Source organism: Cetorhinus maximus, chromosome 9, assembly GCF_964194155.1.
Source record: "Cetorhinus maximus chromosome 9, sCetMax3.hap1.1, whole genome shotgun sequence".
Classification (NCBI taxonomy): domain Eukaryota; kingdom Metazoa; phylum Chordata; class Chondrichthyes; order Lamniformes; family Cetorhinidae; genus Cetorhinus; species Cetorhinus maximus.
The window spans coordinates 132,943,537-132,956,870 of NC_135887.1; the positions used below are offsets into that span (position 1 = coordinate 132,943,537).

The following is a 13,334-nucleotide window of genomic DNA, read 5'->3' on the forward strand; positions in this document are numbered from 1 at the left end:
ATTGCAATGCCACTTGCCAACCAATCAGCACTCTCTTCACATACAGTACAAATTATTGTTTTCCCCTTATATTGGTATTCTTGCAAAGTGTCCTGATGAGGGCAAGACGAAAAGATTCAACGTGTCTCTTTTTTCAGCACTACTCAAGAAGTTGGTTTTCATAGAGCAGGATTTTCCCCCCATCAGGGGCGAAGTTGAAGGGCAGACGTGCACAGGCGCGCATCCGATCGGCGCCCCCAGGGCGCGGTGCCATTTTACTTGGGCAGGCCAATTAAGGCCCGCCCAGCGTAACATCCGCACAGAAGCGCAAAATCGAGAGTGCACTCTTTTGCGCATGCGCACGAAAGAGCACACTCATCTCCCTGAGGCTAAGTGCAGCCTCCAGGAGATCAGCTCTAAATGTAAAAAAGCTAAAAATAGAAAAATAAAATTTCCCTAACATGTCCCCTCATGTGACACTGTCACATGAGTTGGGACATGTCCATAATTTTTACAAAAACTTTATTAAAATTTTTAAAAACCTACATGAAACCTCATCCCGCCCGTGGATGAGGTTTCATGCTTTTTCTAATTCGTGCTGGGGCTCTTGGCCTGCCCGCCAACCTTAAGGTTGGACGGGCAGGTCCTTTAATTACTTAATTGACTTAATGGCCTCAATTGGCCATTGACAGGTTGGCGGACACGCAGCTGATTTCGCTGCGCCCCTGCCTACTGGAAAATTTAAATGGGGCACGGTGACGTCGGGAGTTCCGCCTGACGTCACCGCGTGTCGGCGAGCGGGCCCCGCCCCCGCTTGCCGACGTGTAAAATCCTGCCCATAGTCTTTTAATTGGATTGAATACAAACACAAACATGAATAACTCTTGTTCCTTGTGTTATTCAGTCTCTTTACAATGTATACGACATGGAAGCCACAAGATTTTCCCTTCTTCATAGTGCAACAAAGGTGTTAGATAACTTTGTGAAGAAGTGAGTGTCTGAATTTAATATAGTAATGCTGTAAATTTCTCATGAGCCTGAACATTTGGTCTTTCATGTCATGCAGCTTCTTGAAACAAATGAATCATTTCAATCACTGTAGCATGAAATATTTGTGTTTGATCACCTATGCAGTCTAAATTTGAAGGACAAAATATTCAGTCTTTGTGGATGGACATCTTTCATAAAGGACATAACCTATTGACAAGTATAATAATTATTTGTTTTTGAAGGAAAGTTGGTCATACACTCTTGTTATTACTGAAATCTGTGCAAACTTCCTGTCAATTCAATTCAGTTTCACATACGGAAATTTATTTTGGATAACATTAATCATTTGTTAAAAAAATTTATACATAAATGGATAATAACAATAAAAGAAAGTTATCCTATCACAGAAATCTAACTTTAATTAAATATGCATTAAAAAACTATTCCAATGCATTTAAATAATCAGTCAGTGAGCCCACCATGAATGCATATCCTACTCCGTTCATCAAACTCCTGTTAAAAGTTCTTATAGAGAAGGGCACAAATGAGTTCAGGAACTGATTTGTCCTTCATCTGAGTAATTAAAGCCTTTTCCCAGAACACAACCAGCAATAATACTGAAACAAGGGGTAATTCTTCATGTTTCATGAAACTCTTTAGTTTTGTCAAAATTCTTGGAGAGTAGATTTCATCAAGAAAGACCTGCTCATCTCCTGTCTGGTTTAGTAATCTCTGTACCCTTAAAGAGTTTGCTTTCCTAAGACAACAGTGCCAGGCGAGACATCCAAAAAGGATAGCACTCTGAACACTTTGCCATTATAAATTTCACATCTATGTTTAGAATGGAAATTGCCTATGAATGTTATGTCCCCCCAGTGGAAGTGGAGCAGCACTACCGATAGCAGAAGGTTGTAATCACGATGTGACAAGTTTCTATTACAAATGTAGAAATAAGAATTTATATAAAATTTAAAAAGGACAGAATGTGTGACTGCAGAATTAATACTGAATTACCTCTGTGTGCCCTGGTCTAATTATCCCTTTGTTCCATCTGAAAACTACACTACATCTTGACTCCCCATGTGTTTTGCTGTTATGGCCTATTTTGAGATGGAGCATTAAGACACAAACTGAAATAAAATAGTTTTTTTAGGTTATGTAACTTGTAAGAGACTTGTAGGAATATTCCAGACAAATTCTGAAAATGGGCATCAGTGGACATAATACATGAAATTTGTTCTTTCTAAAACAATACTTTAGCTGAATTCTGCAAGTAATTTATTCTTAAGTTTTTGCTTTACTTAGGATTTAAAAGTAATAAGAAACAAATGGCAGGATATTGTTGTACTTGATCATATTCCTTTTCTTTTCCAGATTTGAACGAGTCCTTGAAAATATCTTCAGCAATCGACAGAAAATCAGGATTACCTGCTTAGATTTAGAACTGAGACTGAAAGAGATGGAACTAAAAATATATTATTATCAACGGTACCAGCAACATGCCAAACTGTTTTCCCATGAGCCTATAACAGAAAAGGTAAAATTGTTTGGTAATGAACCTTTCTATGAATATTACATAAATGCTCTACCCTGGAATATTATACCATTTTCTCTTCAAAGGATCAAATTCTCTTTTCCTCCTATACAACTGGTCACCATTCAGCTTTCATTCCTCTAGAACTTATTTCTAGCAATGATTTTTGCAAACTAAAGGTGTAGGGAAATGAACAATCATCAAAAGTCATCGGCAAGCAATTAAGTAATGAGGAGGCAATGGAATCAATACATATATTTTCCGAAAATCTTTTCGGCAAACACCTTGGATTCTCGTTGAGATTTAAAAATGTGGCAGGAAGTCAGATTTGCAACAGTTCTGTGACATCAAAAATTTACAAGAAAATGAATGAGCTTACCCACTGATGGACGTTTACAGCACAGAAGGAGGCCATTCGGCCCATTGTGCCCACACCGGTGGGAAAATTAGCCTGGCCTGGCCCCAAAAACTTACACTTCCATTTTGGCTTCTTAACTATGTTTCCCCAACAATTGTATCTTGTAACTTGAGAACTGGCATCAGTTTCTTTTTCTTCTCAATACACTGGAAAAGCATCATATGGATAGTTACTCTAAGTAATTTTCTTTTTAAAAGTTGGTGATATTAACTGAAACACATCCTTCTATTGGTGTCCGCTGTGGCTCTGTTGGTAGCACTCTTGCCTCTGAGTCAGAAGATTGGGGATTCAAGATCCATTCCAGGATTTATTAGCACAATAATCTAGGCTGACACTCCAGTGCAGTACTGAGTGAATGCTGTACCTTCTGAGATTCAGTCTTTCAGATGAGACATTAAAGCAAGGCCCTGTCTCCCCTCTCAAGTGGACACAAAAGATCCTGTGGCTCTTATTTCAAAGAAGAGCAGGGGAGTTATCTGCAGGATCCTGGACAATATTTATCCCTCAATCAACATCACAAAAACCAATCATCTGGTCGTTATCACATTACGTTTGTGGAGGTTTCTATGTGCATATTAGCTGCCACATTTCCTACATCACATAAGTGACTACAATTCAAAGTATTTCATTGGCTCTGAAGGGCTTTGGGATGCCTTGGATATGCATGTATTCTATGTGCACAGTGTTTGCACCCTTAACTCAGGAAAGAAACAGAGAGGGATTTCGAAATGGACCACAGTTACTCTTTGATTATTATAATCAAAGTGCTGCACAAATGAGTTACATTTTAATTTGTACAACAGTACAATTATGTTGAAAAACAAATTTCAATTTTGATGTGGTTAAATGCAAGTATCACAAGCTATACAAGTCATGCAGTATCCAATTGTAACATAGTAGTATCTATTTTAGTCCTTTATATTGAGTCAAGGGCATTCATTAAACATAAAGCTGTTTTGCAAAATAGGTAAAAGCTGCTTTGTTTGTTTTGACATGGGCCCCTGTTTATTTTTATACTTTCCACTGCATGCATCATGTATAAGATGCAAATCTTATTTTGATTTTCATATGTTCTTGAGTTAAGGACATTAAACCTATTTGACCTCTAACCCAAATGTTCCATTATGGCACATTGCATGGTTACAGTGGACAAGTAGTTATGTCACTAGATTGCTGAAATTGAACAACCCCCTGGAAGGACTCCCCTCACATCTAATGCAGCTCAAATTGGATCTTTAATAATGAACACCAGAGCACAGCATGCTTTTGCAGATGCAAAATCCTTCTCCCTTCCTCCTCGTCCCTAGTGGAAGATTTCTTTGTGTAGCTGAGGAAGCCACTTTAGGAACAGATGATCTCAACACCAGTAGATTGTAGAGGAAGTTTTTGCTTCAATATTCACACACTGGAACTGGGTGTGGTATTTTTCACTTTACAGTAGTACCAAAGCCAGATTGCTAGCCAGCTATATAAAAATGTGGAATATAAAGAGGAAATGTTGGAAAAATTCAGTGGGACAGGCAGCATCTGGGGAAAGAGAAAAAGAGTTAACAGACAATATTTTCCCAGCCAGGTGTAGACGGCACCTGTTGCATGCAGGGTGAGAAGGTTCTGGGAATTGTCATCCTGTCAGAATCCCAACATTAGCCCACCTTCTTCCAACTTTCCCGGGTCAGGATCTGAGTACAGTGTGTAACCCTGCCATGGGGCTAGAGGAAAACCAATTACTGTGATTTTAAAAGGCAATTATGAGCTTTTTTAACCATGGAATCATTTCCCAACAGCACACAGGTTTCATACTGTATCTTTGACTCATCGGTTTGTGGAAGGCATTTGTACAACAGAACCCATCATGGAATGAAACACACCTGAAATCAGTAGTATGAAGGGTGAAACCAGCAAGTCTGTGGTCAGCCACACTGAAAGGCTTGTGCTAATAGGAGCAGTCCTTTCAGCTGAAACTCACTGATATTGTTGAGGCAACAGCAACTTCATCAAGTGCCATGGTTCCCACTAAGGGCCGTATCATCTTATTGAGTATGAGACTTCCCAATAACATGGTTTGTACATATTCCTCCGGGGAGGAACTGATATATACTCCAGCTCAGCAATGACAGGGACAACAACTTCAGCAGCAACTGCCTTCTCCATAGATTTAGACTTCACTGGCTGGGCCAGCATTTATTGCCCATTCCTAGTTGCCCTTGAGAAGGTGGTACACCCACAGTGCTGTTAGGAACAGAGTTCCAGGATTTTGATCCAGCATCAGTGAAGGAATGGCGATATATTTCCAAGTCAGGATGGTGATTGACTTGGAGGGGAACTTCCAGGTGATGGTGTTCCCATCTATCTGCTGCCCTTGTCCTTCTATTTGGTAGTAGTCATGGGTTTGGAAGGTGCTGTCTAAGGAGCCTTGGTGAATTCCTGCAGTAGATGGTACACACTGCTGCTACTATGCATCAGTGGTGGAGGGAGTGAATGTTTGTGGATGTGGTGCCAATCAAGTGGACTGCTTTGTCCTGGACAGTGTCCAGCTTCTTCAGTGTTGTAGAAGCTACACTCATCTAGGCAAGTGGGGAGTATTCCATCACATTCCTGACTTGCACCTTGTAGACGGTGAACAAGCTTTGGAGTCAGGACACCATTCCACCATCTGCCGTGGCAGTATTCGAACCCGGGTCCCCAGAGCATTACCCTGGGTCTCTGGATTACTAGCCCAGCGACAATACCACTACACCATCGCCTCCCCCTATACTGAACAGAAGGGATGGAGATAGGGCTGCACCTCAGAGGAGGTGCTAACCTCAACCACAAGGTTTTTAGACTAAGAGTCAGCTTCCTCAACCTCTCTGAGCAACAGTGCTTCAGAAAGGTCAGGTTCTTGGGCAGGTGGTCATAGACATGGAGAAAGGCCTTCTTCCAAGTGCCTGCCCATTGCCCGTGGCTGTTAAGGTAACCACAGCCCTAAGATTCTACACGCCTGGATTCCTTCCAGGGCTCAGCTGTTGAAATAAATAGGATCTCACAATCTGCAGCCCACAATTGCTTCAGCTAGATTACTAATACCTTGTTTGCAACAACTTCCAATTATATTACCTTTGAGATCAATGAGACCAAATCCGGAGACTGTCAGATTTGCATCTCTCTGGATTTCCACAGATCCAGGGGGGGTCACAGTGTGCATTCATGTGGCATGAAGATGCCACCAGCACAGTCTGGCATATTTGTAAATAGGTAGGGCTTCCACTCCCTTAATGTGAAGTTGGTATGTGACCACCACAAGTGGATAATGCAAGTGTGCGCCAAGTATCCAGGGAGCTGCCATAACTCTTTCACACTTCAGCACCATTCCAATGTTCTTTTCTCCATCAGACAGCCTCAACAGTTGACTCCTAGGGGACAAGGGATACCCATTCAAGAATTGGCTGATGACCCCAACAAGAAAGCCTACCTCAGAGGCGCACGATAGGTTCTACTGGAACCTTTTCACCACCAGGGTGGCAATAGAGCAAGCCAATGAGGTTCCACTGCCTTGACTGAACTGAAGGTGGCTTTCAATATGCCCCAACAGGGGTCTCCAGGATTATAATGGTCTACTGTGCACTGCAAGGCGCTGCATAAAGAACTGAATCTTGAACCAGAGAAAGATGGTGAGCACATGACATCCTCAGAGAATTGGGAGGAGCAGCACCCAGTTGCACCATTGGTGCCTGCAGTCAATGATCTGCCTGTTAGAGAAACCCATGACTGTCTCATCCAGGCATGTTTAACTAAAGGAGTGTGTTTGCAGCTTTGAAAGCTACACATCATGACCCCCTGGGTGAGTGATGCCTGTTAAAATGGAGAATAGAGGAAGAAGCTAGAGAGAAAGCAAGGTCGATCAGAGGGGTGCTATGCAAGAAAATGCTAGGGAGGTGACAGAGTGATGGTTGCCAGCTACCAGTTTCCAGGACACTCACCTTATGACTTCATGAAGTCATTGAGCCTTTTCCTGCACTGGACCCAGGTCCTTAGCGCTGCACTTCAGCTACTGACAGCCTCTTTGACTTGCAAGCATGCCTGCTTTTGAGGATGGCTGTTCTCTTCCTGCTGTCCTCAGGGAAAAGGACTTCTCTCCATGCCCTCACCGCATCAACCATCACATCCAGGAACGAGTCTGTGAACCAGGGAGTTGCTTTTCCACTTCTCCCCTTCAGTCTGCATCTCTTTGCTCCTTTACACTGGATTGTCTGCCGCAATCACTGCTGTCATTGTGGATCTTGCAGTCTGAACAGAGGTGTTCAGCAAAACCATCACCCAATCTGCATTTTGTCTTCCCAATAAAGAGGAGACTAAGTCTTGAGCAGCAAATACAGTATACTAAATTGAAAGAAGTAGAAGTAAATCACTGTTTCAACTGGAACGAATGTTTGGGGTCCTGGATGGTGGAGTAGGGAGGAGATGAAAGGGTAGGTGTTGCATCTCCTGTGCCTGCATGGGACGTCCTTCACTATTCTAATGAAGCTGAATAGAAGATTGAGGAACAGCATCTCATTTTTCGATTAGGCACTTTACAACCTTCCAGACTCAATGTTGAGTTCAACACTTTTAGATCATAACCGCTGCTGCCATTTCCTTGGCCAATAGGCGCCGGTATCTGCTGTTCATTTAATCACCCCTGCCTTCCACCCTATCACAGACCATCCTTTTTGTTCTTTCTCCCTGCCTCTGTACTTGCTTAAAACTTGTTATATCTGTTATGTTTTCAAGCTCTGGCAAAGAATCACTCTGGTTCCCTCTCCTCAAATGCTGCCTAACCTGAGTATTTTCAGCATTTTCTGTTTATATTTCAAACTACAGGCGTTCACAGTATTTTGCCTTTATTTAACATGTTAGATGGGACTTGTTCCAAAACCCGCTGTGCTCTTGACCTGCATTAATATCACACCATGGTCACCGATATTCTGAGTCAGACCTACTTTTTCACGTGATCATGGAACATGATCCTAACTGGAAAAGGAAAAAGCCTCGCGTGGTATTTGTGTTGTTTTAAAGTCTTACATTTTTTGTTTACAGCCCATTAAATTTGCAGAATTGCTGCTGTACTGGTTATTGTTTTTGAAATAAATCAATCTTTTGTACCTATTTGATTAACCTAGTGCTTTACCTATCTGACCTTTAGGCATCTTGCAAGCATGAACGTAGGCTCGCAGCATTAATTACACAACACAAGCATATACAACAAAAGACAGAAACTATGGAGAAAATGCTCGAAGAAAACAATAACTGGCTGCACCGTGTGGAGAATGAAATGTGTTTATTGGGCCAGGATGGAAAGATGCCTCAGGTAGAACTAAAATAATTGATAATCCTTAAGAGGTTCTTTTTGTAGATTAAGATCCATCATAGCACATAACATGCAATGTTGTATGTGTATTCCTTTCAGACCAGAAGATATAGTTCATGCTTGAAACCAATTACATGTCAATTTCTATTAGCAATTTCTGAAATCAATTAAAGTTCAAATGGACTTTCTTTCCCTTTTATTGAAACGTAATTCCTACGATCAAGAACTGATGGAACATTCTGACTCCTAGGCTATAGGGTATTTTCTGAGGAGGGAGTTTCTCTGTTGATTGCAGTGGATTGACTTCTTTTAGTGCTTGTTTTTGTGTGACATCCAAGCACCTGAAGTGTGAAGGACAAAATCGGTGGACCAGATTTTGTGATCATTGGCAAAGCAAGAGCTCTCACCACTGACAATGAAGTAAGTCTCACTGAGAGATCTTGCAATCTCTCCAGCGAGAAATTTACCTCTATTGCCATGCAGGGGTACCACAATTGATTGCAGCATTCTTTACTGGAGATTTCCTAGCGTAGACTTGGAGTGATGTCATCAGGCTGCCCACATAGTCAGTCTCATTAAACTATTTTAACAGATTCCCCTCCGCTCCCCCAACCCAGTTAGGAAACTAAAAGATCTAAACTAGGATCACTTTTATAAAAAAAATTTACACTGAGCAATTTAAGTATTAGGACATATACACATGGAGTGAACTTAGAAGGTAGAATTTTTTTGAATTTTTAAAAATTGTTATTTAAAAATGTTTTAAAATCTATTAATTTATCATGTAACAGCACTCCAAGATTTTTTTTTAAATATGTTTTTTCAGGGCCAGTCTTGTTGTTCATCAAATGCTACTAATCGTATAGCCATTAAAAGCCTAGTTACACCTGATTAAACAAGGGGCGGCAGGAATGTTGAAATTCCTGTTATCACCATCTGCTCCCCTTCCAAGTATGTCGTGTCCATAACATTACATCCACATAGCCGTATTCCTTTGTCCCATATATACAGTTCTGCATCTCATCCCCTCCACTTTACACTCTTGTTCTGCCATAGCCCCTTATCCCCACTGATTCAGTCCCTATCCCTGAAGCTGTATGATGCCTCATAACAGCTTTTGACTAACCCCCACCCCTTTCTACCTCTTGACTGACCAGCATTTTCATCAATCTGTTTCACATCTAGCACCTTACTCCATCCCCATTCCTTCCATCCCTTGACCTCTCTTCTGCCTTTAAGACATTCCTTAAAATCTTATCTTTTTGAACATAAGAAATAGGAGCGGGATAAAACATTAGGCCCCTCAAGCCAATCATGGCTGATCTGATTGTGGCCTGAACTCCATTTTCCTACCTGTACCCCATAACCCTTGACTCCCTTGCCAATCAAAAATCTATCTAACTCAGCCTTGAATATATTCAGTGACCCAGTCTCTGCTGCTTGCTGAGGAAGAGAATTCCAAACACTAACGAACCTCTGAGAGAAGAAATTCCTCCTCACCTCTAACTTAAATGGAGACCCCTTTTTTGAAGTTGTGCCCCCTAGTTCTAGATTCCCCCATGAGGAGAAATATTCTCTCAGCAACTACCCTGTCAAACCATCTCAGCATCTTTATATGTTTCTATAAGGTCACCTCTCATTCTTCTAAACTCCAATAAGTATAGGCCAAACCTGCTCAACCTTTCTTCATAAGACAAATGCCTCATCCCAGGAATCAGCCTAGTGAACCTTCTCTGAACTGCTTCCAATTCAAGTGTGTCCCTCGAGCGTTTGGCCATCTATTCCAATGCGTTCTTTGTGGTATGGTGTCCAATTTTGTTTAATAATGCTCCTGTGAAGCACTTTGGGATGTTTTACTGTGTTAAAGACAAGTTGTTGCTGTGAATGAACACCTGTTAGCCCCTCTTTGGGTGCCGCCCCTGCCCCCCCCCCTCCCCCCGATATTTTCCTCTTCAACCGACACCACTGACTTTCCAACACCTTTGTTTTAGGCCTCTGTTCTTCTCTTTTTGGCTGATGCAGTCTCCTGTTCTCAAATTGAATCCTACTGTCTAATTTTTATTTCGCTCCTTTATCTTCCCCCTCTATTTTCAGCCTCATCCAGCCCCTCCACCCCCAAAGCCTCTTTAGCTGTCTTCCCATCCCCTTAGGCTGCCCCTGAAGCCTTTAATGTTTCCTTTGAAGCACATGAATATAAGCACTATAATTACAACACAGGTATTCTAAAGAACAAATTGCTGGTTTCAGCAGTGAATAAATCAGTAGGAAGATGACAGGGCTACAATTACCAATTAAGAAATGGGGACAGGCACAATATCTGTAGGAAAAGTGCTGCAAACAAAAGATGAAGAGGAAGCCATGGAACAAGAAGCAGGATGTCCCAAGTTCCACTGAAGCCAGAGGGTTTGAGACCTTCCAAAACTGGAAGTGAATAGTTGGATAGCAATGGCAGGATGAGGCATCTTGGCAATGCTCTTGAGTGAACAAAGAAAGAAATCAGACAAGACCATGATTAGAGAAAAGGGATGACCTGTGGCCCATCAAATCAGAAGAAATAGGGCCTACCGGCAGGCAAAGAAGGCAAATGGGTGATTTCCGAGGCCTGCCAAAATCAGAAAAAAATGGCTTTTTGTGACTAACATTAATCCAGTGTTTTATTTTAAATTAAAGTACTTGCCTGCCATGCCACCAAGAGAAACACACCTGGGTGACACGGTTTGGAGGTGCAGCAACACCATCTAGTGTTAGGAAGACTGGTGAAGTTCCCATGTTCACAGAAAGACATAAGGATAAGAAGTTTTATACAATGTAATAATGCACAATGCATTATTCTGCTGAAGTGGATCTACGTACCCTAAAGGCAGAGGTCACCAAATTGGGAGATAAAAGGAGGTTATTGGAGGGGCACAGGGAGTGTGGACTGATCTAAACTAACAAGTATGGAAATTACAAATACTGACTTGAATGGCCAGTGGAGGCATTTTGGAGCAATTCTTCATTATTGTCCATTCCCTACGTTTGGGGTCCACCATATCCGCTTTTTCTCATTATAAAGCATGGATTGAGAACATGGTCAAATAGGAGAGATTTTTGGGAGTTCTTTGAAAGTTAAGAGAGAGTTGGTAAAGCAGAGGGAAAGAGTTAGAGAATTCCAGTAAGCAGCGGTATAGTGGCTGGTAAAAAGAAGTCTGGCGTTGGGAGGAGCAGAAAGTGAATGCGAGGATGTAAGGCTTATAGTAAATAGGTAAGACATACATCTGGGAAATTTGATCTAACACTTGTCCATCCAGACTTTTCTGTTGCAACCCATTTTGTACTGCTTTTAAGTGACTACTTGAACATCTTTTATTGTGTGTGCCAACAAAACCATATCATGCTCCACTTGTGAGGGAAAAGAAACAGCTGCAAAACAAGTCTTTGATTATGTAAATACTTAAATTTAATTTGAATTTTAAAATTCCTAAACGAATTACTAAACTTATAAAGTTTAATTAACTGCAGACACACTCCTCCTGTAAAACAACAATTTTTAAATTTGCAAATTCTGCCAAAAAATATAGGCAAAGCAAATACAGTATTGGAAACATTTCAAATAGACCCAGCAAAATATTACATAATAACAAGAATTTGTCTTTCTGAAGTAGCATTTCTATTCCCCACCCACCATATGTTAAATGTTCTCCAGCTACTTAAACGACCATTCAACATATGCAAACCTAGACAGCAAGTGTTGGTAGGCTCTAGGGGCATCACCAGCATGCACAATTATGCCCCCAGCTGACATGTAGATGCAAATATTTTCCAAAAGGAGTCATTGAAAAGCAGTCATGGAGCAGAATCCCTGAATTCATTTTCTTCTCTCTGGCCTGCAATAGCCCATTGTTGGACTACCTGAGATCAGTTAGCTCAGCATAGATCAGAGATCACAATTTATAGACTCTGTGGTTCTGTAGTACATCACAAAATGCATAATCTACTGAGCCCTCAGAAAACTTGTATTATATGCATGTTTTTTTGAAAAAGCAATAATACTGGTCAGTATTAAAATGTCTAAGGACCAATAAATTCTCATAGAAACCCATAATTCCAAAATGTTAGCCCCTGCAAGAAATCTTAGTGAATGAATGGACTGATTCTCAGAGACAGGAGGACACTACTTTTGGTGGTCACTGTAGTAACATCTCAGGAGTGCTACATAGATCCCGGTTGTACTGAAATAGCACTGAATCACCAGCAGAACAGAAACTCTGAGGACACTTCCAAGTCTTACCTTAGACCATACAACATGAGAAAATTGGCACAGGAATCTGCTTGAGAAAAGCTATTTCAAGGGGAGTGAGTGATGCCTTCTCTGGTATCTGGAAATTTTTTTTAAATTGCTAGTTAAAAGATTTATTGAGCTATCAAGTGGTTGAAGATTGTCTAAAAGCAACAGACTTCATAACTTTAGGTACAAATGGACCATTACATCAAGATGCAAACAATCAGGAACAATAAACAAACAAGCCCATGTCACAGAATAGTATGTATAAGATGGGTAGCACCTGGGTCACCACAGCTGTGTTCAACAAAAGGCAGTACATTAAGAATGTCATTACAAGTTGTTGGCAGATGACTTATGGCTAATATCCTTTACCCATGTGTACAAAAATCTCTGAATCTGCTATTTTTAATTAGCAAAATCTATCAATACTTGCTTTGGACTGTATTTGTTAAATATGGGTATTTAGTGCTTTTACTTTTGTATATGAGCAACCAGGGATTCTTAAAGTCCTGTTGAAGTGTTTTCTAGTCAACCATAACCTGTGTTCCTACCTCTTTGTGCAGTATGATTGATGTGGGATGTACTATGTATTGCAGCCAGCAAATTTGCCCTTACAAATATACTTTTGTTGGCAGGTCCTTAATCAAGATCTACAGTGCAGTCATTTAAAGATGGAAGTAATGGACTTAAAACGACAAATTCAGCATATGACTCAGTTACTTTCTTTTCAAAAACCAGAGAACAGAAGAACAGAAAAGTAAAGCAGTTTTTAATTTGTGCCAATATCTTGATCTGAAAGACATTATTTAACATGGCATTTACA

General features: G+C 40.9%; 1 protein-coding gene across 1 annotated transcript in view; it reads left to right on the plus strand.

Annotated features, from left to right (window-relative positions):
• The window catches only part of kif18a (kinesin family member 18A), a 106,719-nt gene that overhangs the window by 68,329 nt on the left and 25,056 nt on the right, over positions 1 to 13,334 (plus strand). Inside the window, exons 10-12 of the mRNA XM_078549544.1 lie at positions 2,344 to 2,506; positions 8,083 to 8,247; positions 13,147 to 13,268. Coding sequence (XP_078405670.1) covers positions 2,344 to 2,506; positions 8,083 to 8,247; positions 13,147 to 13,268 — 450 coding nt within the window. The remainder of the gene's footprint in view (positions 1 to 2,343; positions 2,507 to 8,082; positions 8,248 to 13,146; positions 13,269 to 13,334) is intronic.